Source organism: Poecilia reticulata, linkage group LG16, assembly GCF_000633615.1.
Source record: "Poecilia reticulata strain Guanapo linkage group LG16, Guppy_female_1.0+MT, whole genome shotgun sequence".
NCBI classification, from domain to species: domain Eukaryota; kingdom Metazoa; phylum Chordata; class Actinopteri; order Cyprinodontiformes; family Poeciliidae; genus Poecilia; species Poecilia reticulata.
The window spans coordinates 2,661,658-2,682,239 of record NC_024346.1 but is presented as its reverse complement, the minus strand read 5'-3'; the positions used below and the strand labels follow the sequence as shown (position 1 = coordinate 2,682,239).

At 39.1% G+C, this 20,582-nt stretch overlaps 1 protein-coding gene across 2 annotated transcripts in view; it reads right to left on the bottom strand.

Annotated features, from left to right (window-relative positions):
- Positions 1-20,582, bottom strand: part of LOC103477590 (neural-cadherin) — a 136,531-nt gene that overhangs the window by 72,468 nt on the left and 43,481 nt on the right. For both annotated transcript variants that reach the window (XM_008430788.2, XM_008430789.2), the window contains exon 2: positions 2,408-2,596. In XM_008430788.2, coding sequence (XP_008429010.1) covers positions 2,408-2,596 — 189 coding nt within the window. The remainder of the gene's footprint in view (positions 1-2,407; positions 2,597-20,582) is intronic.

The window sequence follows — 20,582 nt, the reverse complement described above, 5'->3', positions numbered from 1 at the left end:
ACGAGGGGAAGAAAAGGAGAAGAATCCCCAGCTGTTGACCAGAGGGTTCTGCAGCAGCAGCCGCAGCCCGACTGTCAATCATCTCCTCCTTCTTGGATATTTTTTCTGTGACAGATTTATTTCAGTCTCTATAAAAAACAATGTGTGTGCAAGAGAAAAAAAAAAATCAGCATTAAAGCTCTTCAAAGATTTGATTGTCTCAATTATAAAAATGTTTTATTTTTTAATTGTCTCTTTCTGTGCTTCCAATTAGCTGTCACTAATTACGAAAGGTTTCGAAATTAACAACCTCCAGTGGGATAAAACTATACTTAAACTGTTTGATCTCCTCCTACGGCTCTGCTCTTTCATTATTTTCAAAAGCTGCTATCCATTTTGACGAGGCTAACGTAAAACCCTCTCCAACTTGACATGGAGGTGTGTTGTGAGCTCAAATCTTTTGAGAAACCTGGAACGTTGAAGGTGTTTGCAGAGTTTTGTGCTGCGGTGCAACGCAACAGAGGAACAGCAGGAGGTAGAGAGCGTCCTTTCTGCTCTTTTGATAAGACAAACCTGCATAAAAACCCATAAGGATGCAAGTCTGTATAATTTTAATTCATGTTTGATGTTTCTTTCTAGTGTTTTTAAGTAGAAGGTGGATCAGATTGGTGAACTCAGACTATTCCATTATTTTATATCTCCTTACCATCACCAGATGAAAAAGTAATTTAACTTAACTGAATGTAAAACATGCTAAAATCTCTTTCTTGCATTTTACTAACTGCGAATTAGTTAATAAACATAGCACTAAGCAAATTTAAAGCACAAATAGATTCTCTCTATTTGTGCTTCTCTCTCGCAATCACTTTTGACTTTCTGCAGAAGTGAAGTAAATCTAAAAACCCTACTGGGTAATAAAAGCTAGCTACCATTATGGCTAATTTTTGTGTGATGTTATAAAAGTTATTTTGGTTTGGTGGCGATTAGGAAAAAAAAGGTCAATAATAAACAGTACATTTTTGATGTTCAGACTGGGTAAAATCCTATTATTGCCACTGATTAGGTCCTCGCTACACATACACACTGGCTACACATTTGACATGACGCCAAACGCAGATTGTAACTTAAATTATTGGATTATTCGTCAGTGCACACGTGCTCACGTTATCCCAAAGGGAAGCTTTTAATATGGGAGCATTAAAAATTAGCTCTATAAATATCATTCCTTCTTCTTCCTCCTCTTCTCTTCTTCTTCTCTCATAAAATGTAAAAATAATAATAATTAAAAATAAAAATCCACAGCCACCGGCACCCGTACGCCCACCCTTTAACTCTCCCACTCGCTACCTTCCTCTCCTGAGACTTTGCTATTATTCGCATTTCTTTGCCCCGGGGAGCGATTAAGAGTGTAGCTCTGTGCTTTTTATGCACTTTTTTTTCTCCTTTTCCCTCTTGACAGTAATTGAAATCCAACAAGTCAATCTTTATTTATAAATCACTCCTTTGAGCAAAACAGGTTTGTCACAGAGTGCCTGGCAGAGTAGGAGCGGACCTAATTACAGATACAGGCAGGAGATAAAAGCAAAGACATGACAGGTTTAGAGAAAAATAGACTGGAAAAACAAGGTTTGACTGTGACAGGTAAAAAAAGAAAAAGGATACAAAGCAAGGTGATAGATAGATAGATAGATAGATAGATAGATAGATAGATAGATAGATAGATAGATAGATAGATAGATAGATAGATAGATAGATAGATAGATAGATNGATAGATAGATAGATAGATAGATAGATAGATAGATAGATAGATAGATAGATAGATAGATAGATAGATAGATAGATAGATAGATAGATAGATAGATGCTAATGCGCTAATAGCAGAGCTGATATTTTGCTTACCACTTTAATATTTTTGCTAACTGTGAAAACAATTTGCATATTTAATTTTCCCAAGTAATTTCTAAGGCACTGATGTAGTTGGTTGTTTTGTAAACCTACAGTTGAATGGTTGAATTTAGCATTTTAGCATGCTAACACCATTAGCATAGCATTAATTGAGCTAATGTTTATGATTAGTTCTTTGGGGTTAGTTAGCGTAGCTAGCATTTTAGTTTGCGGTGCCCACTACTTGATGAACAGATGGACAGACAGATAATCCATAACTAAGGTCTTTGTCCATGAGTGTAGTTGCAAATCTGGTTGACTTCTTCCTCTATAAGTGGCTTTTCAGCCCATGTTTACTGTAGATGATGACGCTCTCTTAACAGATTTAGCTAACATCTTCATAAGATATTTTGCTTTAGTTCTGGGGGTTAATTCATCCATTTCACAAGTTTTGAGTTAATTTGATGATCCTAACTTAAACAGCAATGCAAAACTGTATTTTATATGCTTAGCTAATTGTGCTAACATATCAGGAGAATGTACCATCAAGTAGGAGGAACTGAGCTTGTCCCAGCGCGCCGTCTCGTTGTCTCGCTGACAGCCGGTAGACCAGAGAGCCAGATGTGGCATCAGGACCCACGGCGCCCAGGTAAGGCGACGGAAACATCCCCCACTGCAGGTCAGCCTGACTGGGCATGCTCAGAGTCAACCTGCACAGGTACCACTCATCACCTGAATGTGGAAAGAAAGAAGAAGATAATTATTTAGTATGAGAATATAACATTGTTGTCTGTAAACTTGAACAACTGAACGCTATCAATCAATCACATTTTATTTGTATAGCACATTTCAGCAGCAAGGCATTTCAAAGTGCTTCACATAATTAAAATAAAAAAAGCATTAAAACGGAAACAGTGAGAAAGAGAAATAAAAAGAAATTAAAAAGTAAAGATAAAAACATTAAAGAGATAAAAAAAAACATCAAAGACATCAAAACCCACACTCTAACCCTAATTCAGCCATAAGCAACTCTAAACAGGTGGGTTTTAAGTTGAGATTTAAAGGCACTCAGTGTTTCAGCTGTTTTACAGTTTTCTGGAAGTTTGTTCCAAATTTGTGGTGCGTAGAAGCTGAATGCTACTTCTCCTCGTTTGGTTCTGGTTCTGGGGATGCAGAGCAGACCAGAACCAGAAGATCTGAGGGGTCTAGACGGTTGATACAGTAATAACAGATCTTTAATGTATTGTGGTGCTAAACCGTTCAGTGATTTATAAACTAACAACAGTATTTTGAAGTCTATTCTTTGAGCTACAGGGAGCTTTACAGTGTAGGGACTTTAAAACTGGTGTAATGTGCTCTATCTTCCTGGTTTTAGTGAGAACGCGAGCCGCTGAAGAGATTTTTCTTGATTTTGTTCAATTGTTTTGTCTTCTGTCCTGATTATCTACCATAGAAGAAGTTACATCTATACATCTTGAGAAAAACAACTATTTTGTGTATTTTGGTTGCTGCTTCTGTGCTGCTATTGTTGTCTCAGCTTTGCAACAACGTAGCTCGTTAGCTAAACCCGCTCCACTCGCTCAGGCAGTGGTCTAAAAGGGGAGCAGCTCTCAGCCAAAGGGGACAAGGTGACATTTCTCTTCAACATCTCTCATGTTTCCCCGTGTTTCATCTCCACCCTGCTGCACGAGAAGACAAGAACCAAGGAGCAAGGGATGAAAAAGGAGAAAAAGAAGCAGCTCCTCCAAAATAAAACAACAAAACTTTTGAGAGTGGAAACACAGGAAAGGAGCACAGCAGGTGCTCCCACCTGCCCACTAAAAACACACATGCTTGTCATGTCTACGGTTCTGCTCTCCATCTTTATTCTTATTATTTCATGTCGCCTGGTTCTGAAGGGGGATTTGTTCAGTTTGGGGGGTGCCTCGGTGCTTCGCTGTTGTTTTGACTCCTGTGTCGTTTCACAGCAGCGCGGGAGACAACAGCCTGACAAGAGAAGAAACTTCACTTCAGAGGAAGCAGAGAAGAAAGGAAGGATGAGCAGGTGACAGGAGAGGAGGAGAGGAGATGACAACCCAACACAACGGCGTCTTTTTCTGTCTTTTTATATCACCTCTGAAGGTGTGTCAACACACTGAGAGCAGAGAGGGAGGGGAGAGACGAAGGGGATGATGAGGAGGTGAGGAGGAAGACGTCCCTCGACACATCAATCCACTGAGATGGGAGTCAGAGTTAAAGAAGAAGGAATTAATGGGTAAGAAACTAGAAATGTACCAATTTGACATTAATATCTGTATCAAACCCGATTTTGAAAAAAAGTTTTGATCTGTGAATTCAATAATTTTTGGTTTGAGCAACATTTGCTTTATTATTTATTTTGAGCTATGTTTAAAATCAGGTTGGTTTCAGCTTATTGTTGCATGTTTGACCAAGATAAACCTATTATTTTTGTCAGTTTCAATTTCCTCATTATTTATTTTACATTGGCTGTTATACTTCTAATTGCAAGTTTGTGTGTGTGTTTTTTTTAAATTTGATGAAGTCAGTGAAGATATTGGTGTATTTAAATGTGCTCTACAGGTGCAAAGTTATCAAATACATTTATAATTCAGTTAATTTGGGGTTAGGGTTCTTCTGTATCGTATTGGATACGAAACAACATATCAAGGGCTGCACAGTGGCGCAGATGGCAGAGCTGTTGCCTTGCAGCAAGAAGGTTCTGGGTTTGATTCCCGGCCCCGGTCTTTCTGCATGGAGTTTGCATGTTCTCCCTGTGCATGGGTGGGTTTTCTCCGGGTACTCTGGTTTCCTCCCACAGTCCAAAAACATGACTGTCAGGACTGTCTCCAAATTGCCCCTAGGTGTGAGTGTGTGTGTGCATGGTTGTGTGTCATGTGTGTCTCTGTGTTGCCCTGCGACAGACTGGCGACCTGTCCAGGGTGACCCCGCCTCTCGCCCGAAACGTTAGCTGGAGAGGCACCAGCAACCCTCCCGACCCCACTGAGGGACAAGGGTGAAAGAAAATGGATGGATGGATGGATCAAAGGAAGAAATAGATGTAAGAAAACAAAAATAAATAAAAGAGAAAAACTGAAACAGTCTTAATTAAATAAAAACTAGATGCTCCTCACAGTATATCTTCAGTCCCTCTGGTTCTTTAAAGTCCTTGATACCCATGAAAAACATCCTAAACCATAAAAGAGTCTCCCATATGGCAACAAGAAGGTCATCTTCATCTGAAGAAGAGGACAGGGTGATAATAAGGAAGAGGCACACATTCCTGTTGTCTGTATGCATCACTGCTCTTCAGTCAAAGCATAAAATCCAGAATAATCACATCCATTCCTGATGGTTGTTTAACATACGCTGAGCTGTGGCCCGTGTATGAAAGGGACATGAAATCTGTCCCATTATCATGATAAATATTAACACATTCAGATGCAGCACCACAGGTCAACAGCAGACATCAGGCGAGGCGCAAACTTTAAAAACTCCATCTGACCGAATAAAAGCAAACATCTGGGAGCCGGCAGAGCCTCCTCCGAGCCTCCAGGCAGGTCAGAGGTCACTGACACCAGAATAATGACTTGTGAAGACTTCTTTCCCCTCCGGATGGGGAACCACTGAACGCCATTACAGAATGACGCCCTTTCATATCGACAGTGAAGCATTCTGGGTGCCTGATCACTCAGAGGAAGGAAGCCGATTGATTATCTGTCTTGTTGCCAGGACTGTAAGGATGCAAAATTTATGTGTGCATGTGGTTAAATCCAGCTGTTGTTTCAAGGCCTCTGGGTTTGTTTGAGAACAAACATCATGAAAACCAAGAAACACAGCAGGCAGGTCAGAGAGAAAGTTGTGGAGAAGTTTAAGGATTATCTCTAAGAGCTTTACTAAAAATGGAAACGGGGTGAGAAAACTGCAAGTGTACAAGTCCATGGTAACTCTGGAGGAGCTGCAGTGATCCACAGTTCAGGTACAAACTGTTGACAGGAAACTACCAATCATTATTGATGAACTCAGTTGAAACCACATTGAAAGGCACATTATTTTTCTTCTCACTCTCTGAAGCAAACTGTGTGGGGGAAACCCAAAAGGTTTGACCCAAGTCATACAATTTAGAAGACAATTATCGCTGATTCTGACCAAATGTTTGTAGACACCTAAATCTGAAGAAAGTTACAAAAAATACCTTCTGTTGGCATTTAGTTAAGGTTTTAGGTTAGTTATAAATAACCTAAAACAAGAGAAGTTTGGTCTGATTTAACTTCACACAGTGAGACAAAATATGCATATGTCTACTTATTTGGTATATTTTAATATCTGGTTTCAACTGTAAGTGTGTTTGTGTGTCAAGACGTGATATATATGAAAAACGTGTCTCTACTTTTTAAATCTGTATTTAAAAACAAGGATTTTGGAAACCATGTATCCTGATTTTCCACTTCAACATGTCAAACTACTATCAGTCTGTCACTTAAAACCCAAAATGTTATATTAACGTTTGTAGCAAGAATAAATACGAGGATGTACAAATGAATGAATGAAAGAGTGAATACTTTATTCATCTCAAAGTAGGACATTTAATCCAGTTGCTGCTCACCACATCCATCATCCAGGACAACTAAAGCAAAATATCAACATCTTCATTTAAAAATTACTTTTGCAAGCAATTCTGCTCCAAATTAAAGTCGCAATCTAATTAAATTCAGTAATGAAAACAAGCTGGCAAATGTAAAACATGTTTTTCAGAAGGATAGAGCTGTAGAAGATAAATAATTTCATCTGAAAGCGTCACAAAATTACCTAAAAACAGGTTCACTTGGTTTTGTGCTTTAATTATATGTACCTATTTTGCTGTGTCAAATAGATTTTTTTTTGTCTGTGCTGAATAGGGAGACCACCGTTTAGCCTTCAGACTCGTCTCACCTGAGTTTAGCTTCTCTTAAATGAAGCACCCTTTCACATCCTTGCACTTATCCCTCTCAGCACAGAAAATTTACTTCACAGCTTGAACGCCGCAGAGATCCCTGATGTGAGGCGCCGAGCTGAAGCCAGAACTTCACGAACACACGCAGGCGTGCCAAGGCTCCGGAGGAGCAGAACCCGGGTCGCGCAGCATCACTTTTCACACCGAATGGATGTCTCAAGCATGGCTTAATGTGTCCAACCTTTTCCTCATTTCAGATGTAAAATGATGCTATTTAAGCAAGTTTTTTCACTTTCTCGTTAGACAGATTCTCCACACCAGCTGTAGGATGTTTTCTCAGACTTTCCGGACTGTCTAACACGTGAAGAAATGCCTCAGAATGAGATTCAATTTGTTCTGCTCAGCTTTTTATCCATGATTTCTTTCATCCCTCTGCTTTAACTCATATCCCCCTGAGTTTTGGGGTAAGTTCCTTTCATTGGTGAGATTACATTTTCCCTGGCACTGAACTGCAGCACAGTTTTTAGGTTAGAGGGGTGAGGGGGAAACGCTTCACACAGCCGCGTGTCTCTTAAAAACAATCCAGGAGGAGGTACATCAATGAAGAGTGAAGAAAAGAAAGATCTGATTGCAGATAAACAGAAAAACCCAACAACAGAAGGAGGAAAAACTCTGTAAACAAGCTAATTATAGGTGAGAAGATGGGAAGATATTTGCACTTTTACATTCCAGCATTACTGAATGTTTTCGTAATAAAAGTTAGGTAAACTTTTTGCCAAAATAAAGTTGTTGCAGGTTCTGGTACAAATTAAACTAGTGGAAAAACAAAGTAAATCACTATAAAACCAAACTTACTATGCACTAATTTCTAATTCATCACAAGGGTTTAAAAATAATATTAGATATATACAACCTGAGATAAACAGTGAATGATATTGCACAGTGTCACTATTTATTTAGCAAACAAAACTGAAATGAAGAAGCAGCATCAAAGAAATACTTGCAGCCTTTCCCTTGCAATTAAGACAGTCAAGGGCAGCAAGGCGCAGCTAATGAACTGTAGTTAATTAACTGATCAAGCAGCTCTATACCACACAGATTGAGGCTTTGAACCACTCTGTTATTCTGCTACTGTAATGCCACTGATGAACAAAATCCGCAAATAAGCAATGCAAAAAGGTGATCAATGCATCTGAGACATAAGAGATGAGAAATGTGAGAAACATACGGAACCACAAAGGTGTCAAACCATAGGCAGTTCTTTTGCCATAAAGCACAACAACACTTTTGCTTATTTTCATTTATTTGATATATTTTTTTAATTGTATTTTTACTTTTTGCCATGTTTGGAACATTTCAAATGTTCCAATAGATTGTCAGGAACGGCAGTGATGTTAAATGACAGTGCCTGATCAGAAAATCATAGTTTCATCACTGAAGTTTCAAGTTTGTTGATGCTAAAGTCTCTACAGAAGAGAGTCGGACTTCCATTTCCCGATTACTTCCAGTTTGAGTCCCAGGAAGAAATATTCGGCCACATTACACATCTGCTTTTCTGTGAGTAAAACTTGTTGAACCTATCTGGTTTGTAGTCTGTGTTTTAGCCCTTCATCTTTTTCCTCTTAATCCTCTTATTGCTATCCCTGATCTGTCTCTCACTCTCAGTCCTCTGCTGTTATAATATTTCTGCAGCCTTCATGTTTGGAACAATTCCTCCTCAACTCAAAAGAGAACTTATTGGGGAAACAAACACTCTGACGTGTATAACTGTTGGCTCAGATTTGAGCTTTTCCTCTGTGTTCTGATTGTGAATTGATTGTCCCCCGCTTATCTGCCAGATCAGTTCAGCTGAGGGGATGGCCTAACTTCCTGGCAGAGATCAATAAAGTTTCATAAAGCTCTGAACAGAAATAATTCCTCACAGTCAGATGGGCTGAGCAGAGAACGCTGTTTTGTCTTTAGCCTTTTACGAAAGGAAGAGTCGAGAATGACACATCCTTCACACAAGCGGATAAATAGTCCCAGTGAAGTGCGGATAAGTCCATCTTAAGCCACCACTTATTCATTTGAATCTCAATGCAAAGCGTGTCACGCCTTGTTCCGCAAAACGAAGCTAAAAAAAAGGGAGAGAATTGAGCTTTGTTTACGCCAAACTCCAATCTGCTGTCTTCCAATTTCCATTTTTTTCACAGAGGATCAGTTACAACCATCGTTGGGAGGATTGGAGCGGGAGGCAACAGAATCGAGGGGACAGAGACACAATGAGAGGAGCTATTTTCTGTCTTTCTCCTCTGAGTATCTGATTTGAATGGCAGCTGATGGATTTAGCGTGAAGAGGAGATGTGGCAGCCAACCAACTCGGCTTCAAATATAGAAAACCGCTTCTGCTGCGAGTGCTTCGCCTCAATTAGGGGAGGGGAGGAAAGCAAGATGTAGGGGACTAAATTAAAATACAGTCACGCCTACAGGTTGTCACAAAGCCGATGATGAAAACTTAGTCAATTGAAAGACAAGTTTATATATAAAGTGCTTTCAATAAACCTGTTTGCCACAACCTGCTAAGCAGCGCAACAGGGGGAGAAAAACATCTGTGATCAGCACGCGCAAGAGACATTAAAGATGAGAAGGAAAGTGCAAGAAGATCTAAAACACATAAAAGGCAAAAGCAAGCATAAACCAGAAACAGCATGACGACCCCCTCAAAACGCAGAGATTCAAGTTTTTTTGTTGTTTTTTTTGAAGGCTTCAAAAGAGAAAAATAAAAATGAAAAGGGTGTTTGCTGTAAAAATATTTCCAAAGAGGAGAAAATACAGAGTTCTGCAATCAGCTGCCAAAGAGCGCAGGAACAGAAGCTAAATGCAGCGCCGTCATCTCATTCTCTTAAAAACTCTTTGGCTTTTGGGCCTAAAATATAAAAGCGGAAATGAAACAGATTTGGGTCTTTACAGCATATTTTATTCAACGAACAAAAAGGCTCTACATCCACAGGATAATAGAGGCTTCATGGGAGTTCGCCCAACCAGTCTACATGTGTTTTGTGGACATAGAGACGACGTTGGACCATGTCGCTCAGCCATGTCGCTCAGCCAGTCCTCTGGGTGGACGAGGCCTCTTGTTACAGTCACACCCTGATCAAACGTTGTCAGAGTTTGGTCCCTGTTGCTGGCAGGAAGTTGGACTTGTTTCCAGTGAGAGTTGAATTTCACCAAGGTTGACCTAGTTAGCTGCTTTGCAATGCTTTTTTTTATCTTGATCATTAAAGGTGCATTCATACCAGCCCCGTTTAGACCACGTTGATAAAACTCTGGTTCATTTGTCCAGAAAGTTCAGTTTGTTTGTAGAGGTGTAAATGCACAATCAAACCTTTGTTCGCTTACAAACCTAAAGGCCTCAGATTAATTATGACGTGAACTCTGTCCGGTTCAAACACATGTAAATGCTAAGTGTAAGCAGCTCCAAAGCAGGAAGCGGACTACAGTACAGGGAATTCTGGGTAAATACAACCAAGACAAACTTGTGTGACTAGCGCTGGCAGTTGAAATGGCTCTTGGTCTTTTACCAACAACAAAATTGAAATCCTGCAACTGCTAAGATCTGACCCACTCCATTTTTGTTTATATTTTTATGAAGAAGGAAGTTGCGCTCAGTGTTTTCTTCAGGTTTTTGTTTTGCTTCCTTCACTGGTTCTTTGTGCAGCGCCACCACAGGTGGGTTTGGTCCGTTTCACAATTCAAAATTGAATAAATGCTACAATTGTCAAATGACTATGTGGGTTTGAGAATACCCTTAATTTTGCCAATTCCACTGTTTTTCCCCTTGATTGTCATTTTTATTTTTTGCACAATAATCAAAAATGGCCAAAAAATAGGAGTTGGTATAACTGTTATCGTAATTTAGGTCATTTTTTACCTAAATTACCAGCCAGCGTTTTTATTCCTTGGCAGAATGACAAAAGATCAGTGTACTCCTTAAAAGCCTGCTGTTTGTGTGCATCAGGTGACTTTACACACAGCTGTGTTGACTCTGGAGAAGGATCAGAGCTCAGCAATGTGTTTCTGTCAGAGTGAAGGCCCAACTATTATAGCTCTGCCTGCCACCATCCAGTTTACCCTTAATAATGTTCACAAATGCTCACACTGATGTGTATTTGACCGCTGGTGCTTTTATGTGTTCGACTGACAGTGTGGGATGTATTTCTGTAGTGACTTGTTGCCTGGTTGCCAGGACAACAAAACTTATGTTTTCAGCTTTGTGTTGTTGTGTTTGGGACATTTTTCTTTTGTGTAGACTTAAAAACTTTCTAAAACTATGTTTTACTTTATGTGACACAATGTCTTTTTTTCAAGGGTTGGAAAAAACAAGATTTTCTATTCTGCACTCAACAGATAGATTTAAGAGTTTCTGACAGCCTTTGATTGTTTATGTTAAAACAATTTATTATTTCCTTCAAACAGATTTCTGCTTTTTCCAAATCATTTCTTTAAATAGGAAAACATATTTCAAGTAAAACAATGCAAACAGACGATCAAAACTCAACGCAATTACATTTCTAAATTTACTTATAACCTGTTGAAAAATCATTAGAAAATATACAATCAATCAATCAAATTTTATTTGTAAAGCACATTTCAGCAGCAAGGCATTTCAAAGTGCTTTACATAATTAAAATAAAAACAGCATGTGACATTAAATAAACAGTGAGAAAGAGAAAGATTTAAAAAAAAAAAAAAAAACATTAAAACCCTTTTAGGACTTCAGTTAAACGCCGTTTAACTGGGACTCTAACCCTCAGGGACTTTAGTCAAGAACACCGTTTGACAAGGACTCCAACCTCTAGGTTTTTAGTTGAAACTCTGTCAACTGGGACTCTAAACCCTGTAGAACTTTAGTTAAACGCCGTTTAACTGGGATTCTAACCCTCAGGGACTTTAGTCAAAAACACCGTTTGACAAGGACTCCAACCTCTAGGTTTTTAGTTGAAACTCTGTCAACTGGGACTCTAAACCCCGTAGAACTTTAGTTAAACGTCGTTTAACTGGGACGTTTTCCGGGAGGCTTTACATCATTAAAACGTAGAAAAGAAATAAAAAGAAATTAAAAACATTAAAGACATAAAAACATGGAAGACATCAAAACCCGCACTCTAACCCTAATTTAGCCATAAGCAACTCTTATACAGCAGTCAAATCTCTTTTTATCTGTTTCTACTTCTATTATTATGTATTATCTCTGGTGAAGTTAATCCAAACCTAAAAGGTAATGTAAATAAAACTCACATTAATAAGAAATGTGCCTGTATTATTAAAAAATCGGATTAAATCCAAGCCTGCTAGTTGATTTTACAACAAATAAGTGTAATTAATTATAAATTGGATGGATGAAGTGGAGTAAAACAGTTATTGTTCCTTGAGCACAAAGGTACATGTTTGTCTCAACTATCGTCCAAAGTCTTTACATAATTTTATCTTTAAACTTTCTGTCACTGTGCTGTGGTATGTCATTTCTGTCTAAAATTTTTATTTTAGTAAATATGTATAAATTGTTAAGCTATGTTTGAATTCCCACTCAAGCTTTTCTAATTCATAAAGAAAATGTTTCTAAGGTTTCCATCCATTTGCATCAGAGAATGTTATATTCCATTCTGATTGCTTTGAGAGTTTAAATGAGCTACTACTGAGTTCAAATGGCTGCTGGTTTATGCAACAATCGAGCTGAAAGAAGTATGCTCATGTCTAACCTATGCTAAGCATGAAAACTATAGTTATATGTAAAAACAAACTAAAAGAGAAGATATGTGCTGCAGAAGAATCTCAAGCCCATGTTGTCATTCTGCAATCAAGTCAAAGCAAACCCATTGAACAAACCCTCCTCTGTTGGTGAACCCAGCTCTCCATCTGGTCCCTTGGAGCCAGCGGACAGAGGCCTGCTGCATCCTAATTAACCACCTTATAGAATGGCCTACTTTACCTCAGCACACTCACACACATGAGAAGAAAGCCAAAGTCCTGCAGGCACTCAGTTAATTAAGCCCCATTTTTCACTACTGATGAAGAGAGAGGGATGAAAGAGGAAGACCAGTGAAGGAAGAAGAAGAGACAGAGAGAGAGATAGTTTGGAGCTAAGATAACAAGGCAGATAATGATGAGAATCACACATGACAAGAATTTGAGAAATCAATCCATAAAACACCAACTAATGTGCAATAATTACTAAAGTTAGCAAATCAAATCAACTTTTTTCATGAAAGACAATTTCTCTATTTCCCCAGTTTGCCATTATTTCCATTAGAAATGTTTGGGCTATAATCTGCTGATATGTTAAGAGCAGGGGTGAAAGTAAGGGGGTACGGCAGGGTACTGTACCCCTAAAAGATTTAGCGGGGGTACGCAGTACCTGCAAGAGACGGGAGCAGCTGTCTGCTGTAAAACGTCAGTGGGTTCACTGTGCAGCACTAATCAGCCGTGACTGATTAGTTTTTCCAAGAACAATCCAAAACACAACTTAATCAGTTAATAAATAGCTCCTCGCCCATTTCATATTGTTTCTGAACTGTTCTGTGTTAGAGCAGCGGTGCGACACGTCGATCGCGGGAGGTTTTGAGTCGATCTCGGCATTAGGTGACAAACTGAACGCCGCCAGGAGGCTGAGAGCAGCGCGTCATCCTCTGACTCCTTATCAAAACGTTCGTAACTTTATTAAAGAACAACAACAACAAAAAGTCAACAAAACGTTTTCAAATTAATGACCCAACAAAAATAATAATCTCAGTGATTATTTAACAAGGTGTTGCGCAATTCTGTGCGTTTCGGTTCCATTATCAAAAATAACCAGCAGAGCAGGAGTTTAAAATTAACCAATCAACCACCGCTGGGTTCATGAGAGGCTTATTAAAGATCGCAAAATAAATATCAAGCCTGAAAACCTGATATCGTAACGGACTGAATGTTTTAAACGTAATCTGTGCTCGGCTCGAGGGGCGAGTGGTTGCCAAGGCAACGAGTGGGCGGGCTTAAACGACAAAGAGAGAGAAAGTAAAAAGGTGCGAGTGGTTTAGAGCCGCTGTAGTTTCTGAACATTCAATAAACGACAAACTTGGACTGATTACCTTGTTCTTTGTGACTATATGTCATTCACAACAAACATCAAACACGGTGAATATGTTTCATTAAGTATTTAACAAATAAATGGCTTCTACCACGATAATTATGTGAAATTAAATTGTCTAATTCAAAAATAATAGTTTCATTGCTCTCTGGCATCTTGCTTTGAGCTGAGAGGCTTTTCCTCTATCAACATTTTTTTTTGTTTCTTATTTAGTGGAAATATTGATGTTGATGAGATTTTCTCCAAAATAATAACCTTTTTCAACCTTTATAGCTCCACTGTTGAAAGTGAGGCTCTAAAATTCACAAATGACATTGAAATAAAATCCAGTCCAACACCTGGTTTGAGGTGATTCTCTAGAACCTTTTGGAGGAAAAATATCCCAACTTCAGAAGATGAGTTTTTAACCTAACAGAGCTCTGTGGTTCCTCCTGTCAGTATGAGAGTCAGGGTGAGGAGGCGCCATGTTAGGAAGAGAAGTGGAAGCTGCAGGATCTTCAGAACAAACAGGTCCTGATGCTGAGCTACTGATTGTCCCTCTGTCTGGACACAGGATCAATAGAACCAGTTTAAAAGATAAAATTAATGGTTATATGCCAGACATGGAAAACTGGGATCACTCCATGCCATGATGTTCAGAGTTTAGGTCTCATGGCATCTCAAGGTGTCAACATTGCAGCCAGTGGGCTGAAGGAAATACAGCTTTATTTTGTAACAATTCAAGAGCTACCCAGCTTTTATCACTTCGCAAAAAAAATAATCAGCACAGAAATTCAAAAGCACACAAAGAAGCAGTTATATATATATACTTTTGTCATAGTACCCCCAAGAATTAAAAACTACTTTCACCCCTGCTTAAGAGTATAACCAACTAGACATCTTGACTTTTCAGGATGGCACATAAAGCTAATTTTGAGCACAAAAAGCAAATTGCATAAAAGCCGTTAAAAAGTCATCAAAGGTAAAAGGTAAACAGAATCCCCAATCAGTTTTTTAATTGTTCTTTATCTCATTTTGACAAAACACAGTGGAAGACCTTGCATGTCTTTGCAGGTGGAAACTACAGATGAACTAATCTGCAGCAGAGATGCTGACCTTGTTCAACATCACACAGATTTTCTAAATAAACCTAGTCATAAACTAAAACAATTAACATGTTTGGTGTCAGTTTTTATATAATTTCTTATATATATATTCATCAGCAGCTGCTTTATTGTTGTTTTGATTGTTGCATTCTTTGCATGGCTTATGTTTTCTGCTACTTTAAATTAGCTAGCTGTGGTGAGAGTATTAATACCTTTGGGTCTTTTTTTTACTTCACTTGAATTAAAATAGCAATATATGGAAACAAAACTGATGTAAAATTAATATTACAGAACATAACACAGAATAAAATCTATGTCATTGCTTCACAGTGTGTGTTAGTACAGAGTGCCCTCTTCCTGACCACTAACCTAATCCACAACGAGTCAAAAGTGACATCTGGGCTCTCAGGATGGCGTGTAGGAGGAGCGAACAGCTACACAGAAACTCAATTAGAGTTGGACTCTGTGGTTAGAGTGGAAACGAAGGAGGAAAAAGTAAAAAGCGCAGAGGCAAGATATCTGCGATGAGCTGAATGCAACAGCATTATTTTTTCAACATCGACAAAGACAAAAAAAGACCAGAATGGATGCAGGTTGAAGACGTTTTGATTGGTTTAGAAATGATTAAAAGGAAATAAAGAACTCTGAGAGATAATGTTTCCTGGTTTTCTCAATCTGAATCAGTTCCCAAAGAAGTCATTTGATCAATTTGTATAAATACCAAAAAGAAAAGGAGAAAAAAGCAAGTGGCATAGTACCATTACTTTCCATTAAGAAGGTGCTGCACAGTCCAAAACCATGTTAATTAAGTTAATTAACTACTCTATGTAGCCCTGTAGTCTGAGTATGCATGGTTGCATTTCTCTGTGTTGACTTAATCCTGCAAAGTTTATTAAACAGAGGGTGGGATGTGAATATGCTGAATTAAATTATGACTTGAATACATTCATGATTTAATTTGTGCCTTGTATGTGAAAATAATAAATGAATAAATAAAAGTCTTTTTGAGTTTTTAAATGACATAGAGCTAATAACTAAAGTTGCCTCAGATTTTCCGAAGACATATTCTGGATCCAGATTTCGTTCCTGCTGCTGAGTTAATAATTAACCATTTTAACCACTTACCTTCAAGCTATTTCAGCCCAGTTTAATAATACAGGAGTTGAATTAACTGATTTATTTTAAATATTATAGCCTTAAGTTATCTACCTTTGTGTGAACGTGACAAAATATAAGAAGATTAAAAAGAACTAAGATTGATTGAACTTGATTGCACCTGAAATCCTCCTCCTAAGACAAAGTTATACGGGTTATATTCTATTTGACCTGGCAAATTGAAAACAAGTAAAATTAATGTAAACATGATGCTGCAATGTACTGAATTATGCAGGGCGGTTAGAATATGTATGCAGAAAAATTCCAGGGGCTGTAATGACACAAACTAGAGGTTTGGAGATCAAAAGGGGGATCAGATGAGACTTTAAAGCGACATAAATTAAATATGGCCGCTGTGTCCACAGAGCGAACTGATGACATCATTGCATCAGCCGCCATCACTCAATTCCCAGTGAGCCGAGGCTGAAACTAAGCGCAGCTTTGCTCCAGTTGGCAATCAGGATCTCTGTTTCCCACGGAGGAGAATGCGTAGCCCTGAGGGGGGCGAAGGGTGGTGGTGCTGCTTTTTGCTCAGGAGCACCATGGCCGCTGAGTCCAATCAATACAGGCAAAAAGTGGATCCACAGGCCTGATTTGTATTGACACGGTTGCTGGGAGGATCAATAATACAGGAGGGAAAACAGATGGGTGGGTGAGGAGGAAAAACATTGCAAGAGACACAACAAGAGAGAGAAAAAAGTGGCAACCGACACACAATCACTGCTAAAAGAATCGAAAATCAACAACAACAAATGTATCTTCCTGATGTCTTCTTTAGAAAGAAGAAGCATTATGGAAAGCGTGATGAGTAGAAGAGGATACACCGCCAGATCAGTGTTTGTTTTAATCTGGTAGCATCGACAGGTAGAGTGCTGCTACGCGTCGTCAAAAAATAACAAAGGCTTTCAACAATCGGAGGGACGTACTTGATGTGTGTGTGTCTGTGTTTGGGAGATTGGTTCTGCAAGAGTTACAGCAGAAGATGAAAAGATGACTAGAAAGGCAGAGAACATGAAAGGGAGGGTAAAAACTGCTGAAAGGAAAAGGAAAATCAAACATTTGCAAGCTCAGACTTGATAAAATCAAGCAAGAGAAAATTGAGTTGAAAAAAAAAAGGGCAAGAAAATGAGAAAAGATGTCCAAAAAAGACAGAACATAAAGGGAGAAAAAGACAAAAAAAAAACACTGGGAAAAAAATCAAATCACAACAGGTTATAAGGATTACACCTGAAGATCAAACTAGAACATCCAAAATATGACGGAAGTGAGACAAGAAAGACCCAAAAGTGAAAGTGTGTGTGATCACACAAGATCAGTCCAGGATGCATAAAACTCAACAAGAGAAACACAAACCAGAACATCTTAGACCAGACCAGACATCCAAAGTCATGTCAAATCTTCCCAGACCAGTGGCGTCCATCAGGTTGGTGTCCCTGCTCCAAGACCCCTCATTTAAGTGATGGCATTTCCTCTCAAACATTCAGAGAACAACTACTTTATATGAGGTACAATAAAACATGCAGGACACACAAAAGATCTTGTGGCCCAATTCTGATTCTTTTGCTGAAATCCACTTTTTTTGCATGTTTTTTTATACTACTAATTAAATGCAATCACAATGAGACTTCTGTGGGAACAGTTTACATCCCCAAAGCCTGTTTGATGTGTAATCAGAAACATAAGTAGTGGGATTGTGATGTGATTCACTTCAGTGACATATGCTTCTTTCATAATTTCATAATGCATCTCTCACATGCATGACTTACAAGCTGGATAAAATGCAACATGACCAGACAGACTGCAGACAATCTGATACGTATCTGTATTAGTACCATACATGGAAGTGGCACAGATTGTATCTTTTCAGGGTGAAAAGTTCAGAATTGGGCTCCGGCTTTTTCACTGCTATATCACTATATCCAGATTTTCTGGATAAAGATTTTCTTTAGTCACAATTGGGAAAAACAAAACAACATGTATTTGAGTTGTTGTTTTATTTTATTTATTTATTTATTTTTTTTTTTACAACAGCCCACTCAAATACATCCATCCATTTTCTTTACACCCTTGTCCCTTCGTGGGGCTGGGAGGGTTGCTGGTGCCTCTCCAGCTGGCGTACCGGGCGAGAGGCGGAGGCAACACAGAGACACACAGGACAAACAACCATGCACACACACACTCACACCTAGGGACAATTTGGAGAGGCCAATTAACCTGACAGTCATGTTTTTGGACTGTGGGAGGAAACCGGAGTACCCGGAGAAAACCCACCATGCACAGGGAGAACATGCAAACTCCATGCAGAAAGACCGGGGCCGGGAATCAAACCCAGAACCTTCTTGATGCAAGGCAACAGTTCTACCAACTGCGCCACTGTGCCACATGTTGTTGTCATATACATGTTGTTGTATTTGAGTGGGCTGCACAGTGGCGCAGTTGGTAGAACTGTTGCCTTGCATCAAGAAGGTTCTGTGTTCGATTCCCGGCCCCGGTCTTTCTGCATGGAGTTTGCATGTTCTCCCTGTGCATGCGTGGGTTTTCTCCGGCCTCTCCATATTGTCCTTAGGTGTGAGTGTGTGTGTGCATGGTTGTTTGTCCTGTGTGTCTCTGTGTTGCCCTGCGACAGACTGGCGACCTGTCCAGGGTGACCCCGCCTCTCGCGCCTGGAACGTTAGCTGGAGAGGCAACAGCAACCCTCCTGACCCCACTAAGGGACAAGAGTGTAAGAAAATGGATGGATGGATGTATTTGAGTCGCATTAGCAAAGAAAAGAAGAAATTTGGGGGGTTATGGGAACAGCATCTTGGCCCGATGTCCAATACTCGACTCCTTTTGATGTGGAGAAGCAGTGGCTACACACTTAGCTCCCTCCTAGCTCATTTCAATCACATGTTTCAGGATCTTGTTCTTTTAATCATGACCCAAGATTAGGGTCATCACTTTTTGGGTCACCATCATTACTGTCGTTATGGTCAATTTACTGTAACAAATAAATCAAGTAACTCGGATTATGGAGCATTTAAAAAGCGTTGGGAAGGGAAGGCTCTATCTAGGGACAGGAGCCAGCTGGTTGTGGCTATTTCTGTGGTAGCTCCTCATCTCTCACTCTGCATCATCATGCTAACTTAACAGTATCCAATGTAATCCGAGAAACAGCGACTGTCGTCTAAATTATGAATATCTGAGGACTTTTGTCAACCATTAAAAAATAAAGCGGTGAAACTTTAATGCGGCACTTCCTTGATTATTGATGGAGGATCTCTTTGGATGACAAATGCGGGGGTGTGATGGTTGCGTCTGCTCAAATTTATAACCATGTGGGCCTCTTCCTCGGCATTGTGACAACATTTGGGAATCAGTTTTGTAAATCATGCTTCTTTAAATGATCCATCTCCTCAGCTGGTGGAGGCTCTCTGCTTGTGGGTGGGGTCTGTAAATAACGGCCAACCACCTCCAGGGACTTGAAGGAGTGCAGCTGTGGAGCTCCTAGCTCTGCATCTGGGTAACGGCGTGTATTTTAGTGCGCCGCTGTGAGCTTTTTAAATTCAGTGTGAAAGTGTATGTCACTCAGTGTGACGAATCCTCAGTTTTGATGATCTGTGAGTGTGTGTAAACGATGTTTGAGCTTTTAATGTTGTCTCTCTCTCTTTCTCTGTGTGTATGTCTCAAACTCACAACTTTGTTGAACATATTTGTTAAAAATCAATGAAGGTGTAAAACTGGATATTTTGATGCTGTGTTCATGTGGGTAAAGACTTCAAACCACACCTCAGCTGATATTACTACAAACTACTGTTTTATCAAACTTTTAGATTTTCAACCAATCAGAGGTGCACAAAAATGCCTACTAATAACCAATTAAGGGTATTATGATGACACTGTAGCCTCAACATTTGACACACCATATTTTGTCCATTTTGACTTTTATCTTTTATATGAATGAGGACAAAATAAGCAATCAATCATTTTGAGATTACATTTATGCTTATGAACCATTATGGACTGTGAACTGTTGCTAAAGGGTTATATTCTCCATTACATTTAGTTTTTGTTGTCAAAATTACTTAAGCTAAACCTAAAGGGATCTTTGATTATTTGTAACAATATACATAAAACAATACAGTAAAAATATTGTAGATTACTTATTTTTTATAAATTTAATCAAAATGTTGCACAGTTGTTGCACGTGTCTATGCTGCTATGCTTCCTGGGTGATGATGTATGCTAGGTGCTACAATGCTAGCTCCTTCCAGCCAGAACAGCAATTTTTTTTTGCAATGAATAAAATTCAACCTTGTCAGTTTGAACTGGGGAAAATAATGCGATGCAGAAACGACAAAGAAAATGAAGGTGAAGAGGACCAAACATAGGAAGAGGAGAAACTAGTGTTTGTGCTGCTACTGCTTGGAAATGCTAACAGGAAATGAGAACATACTGTATATT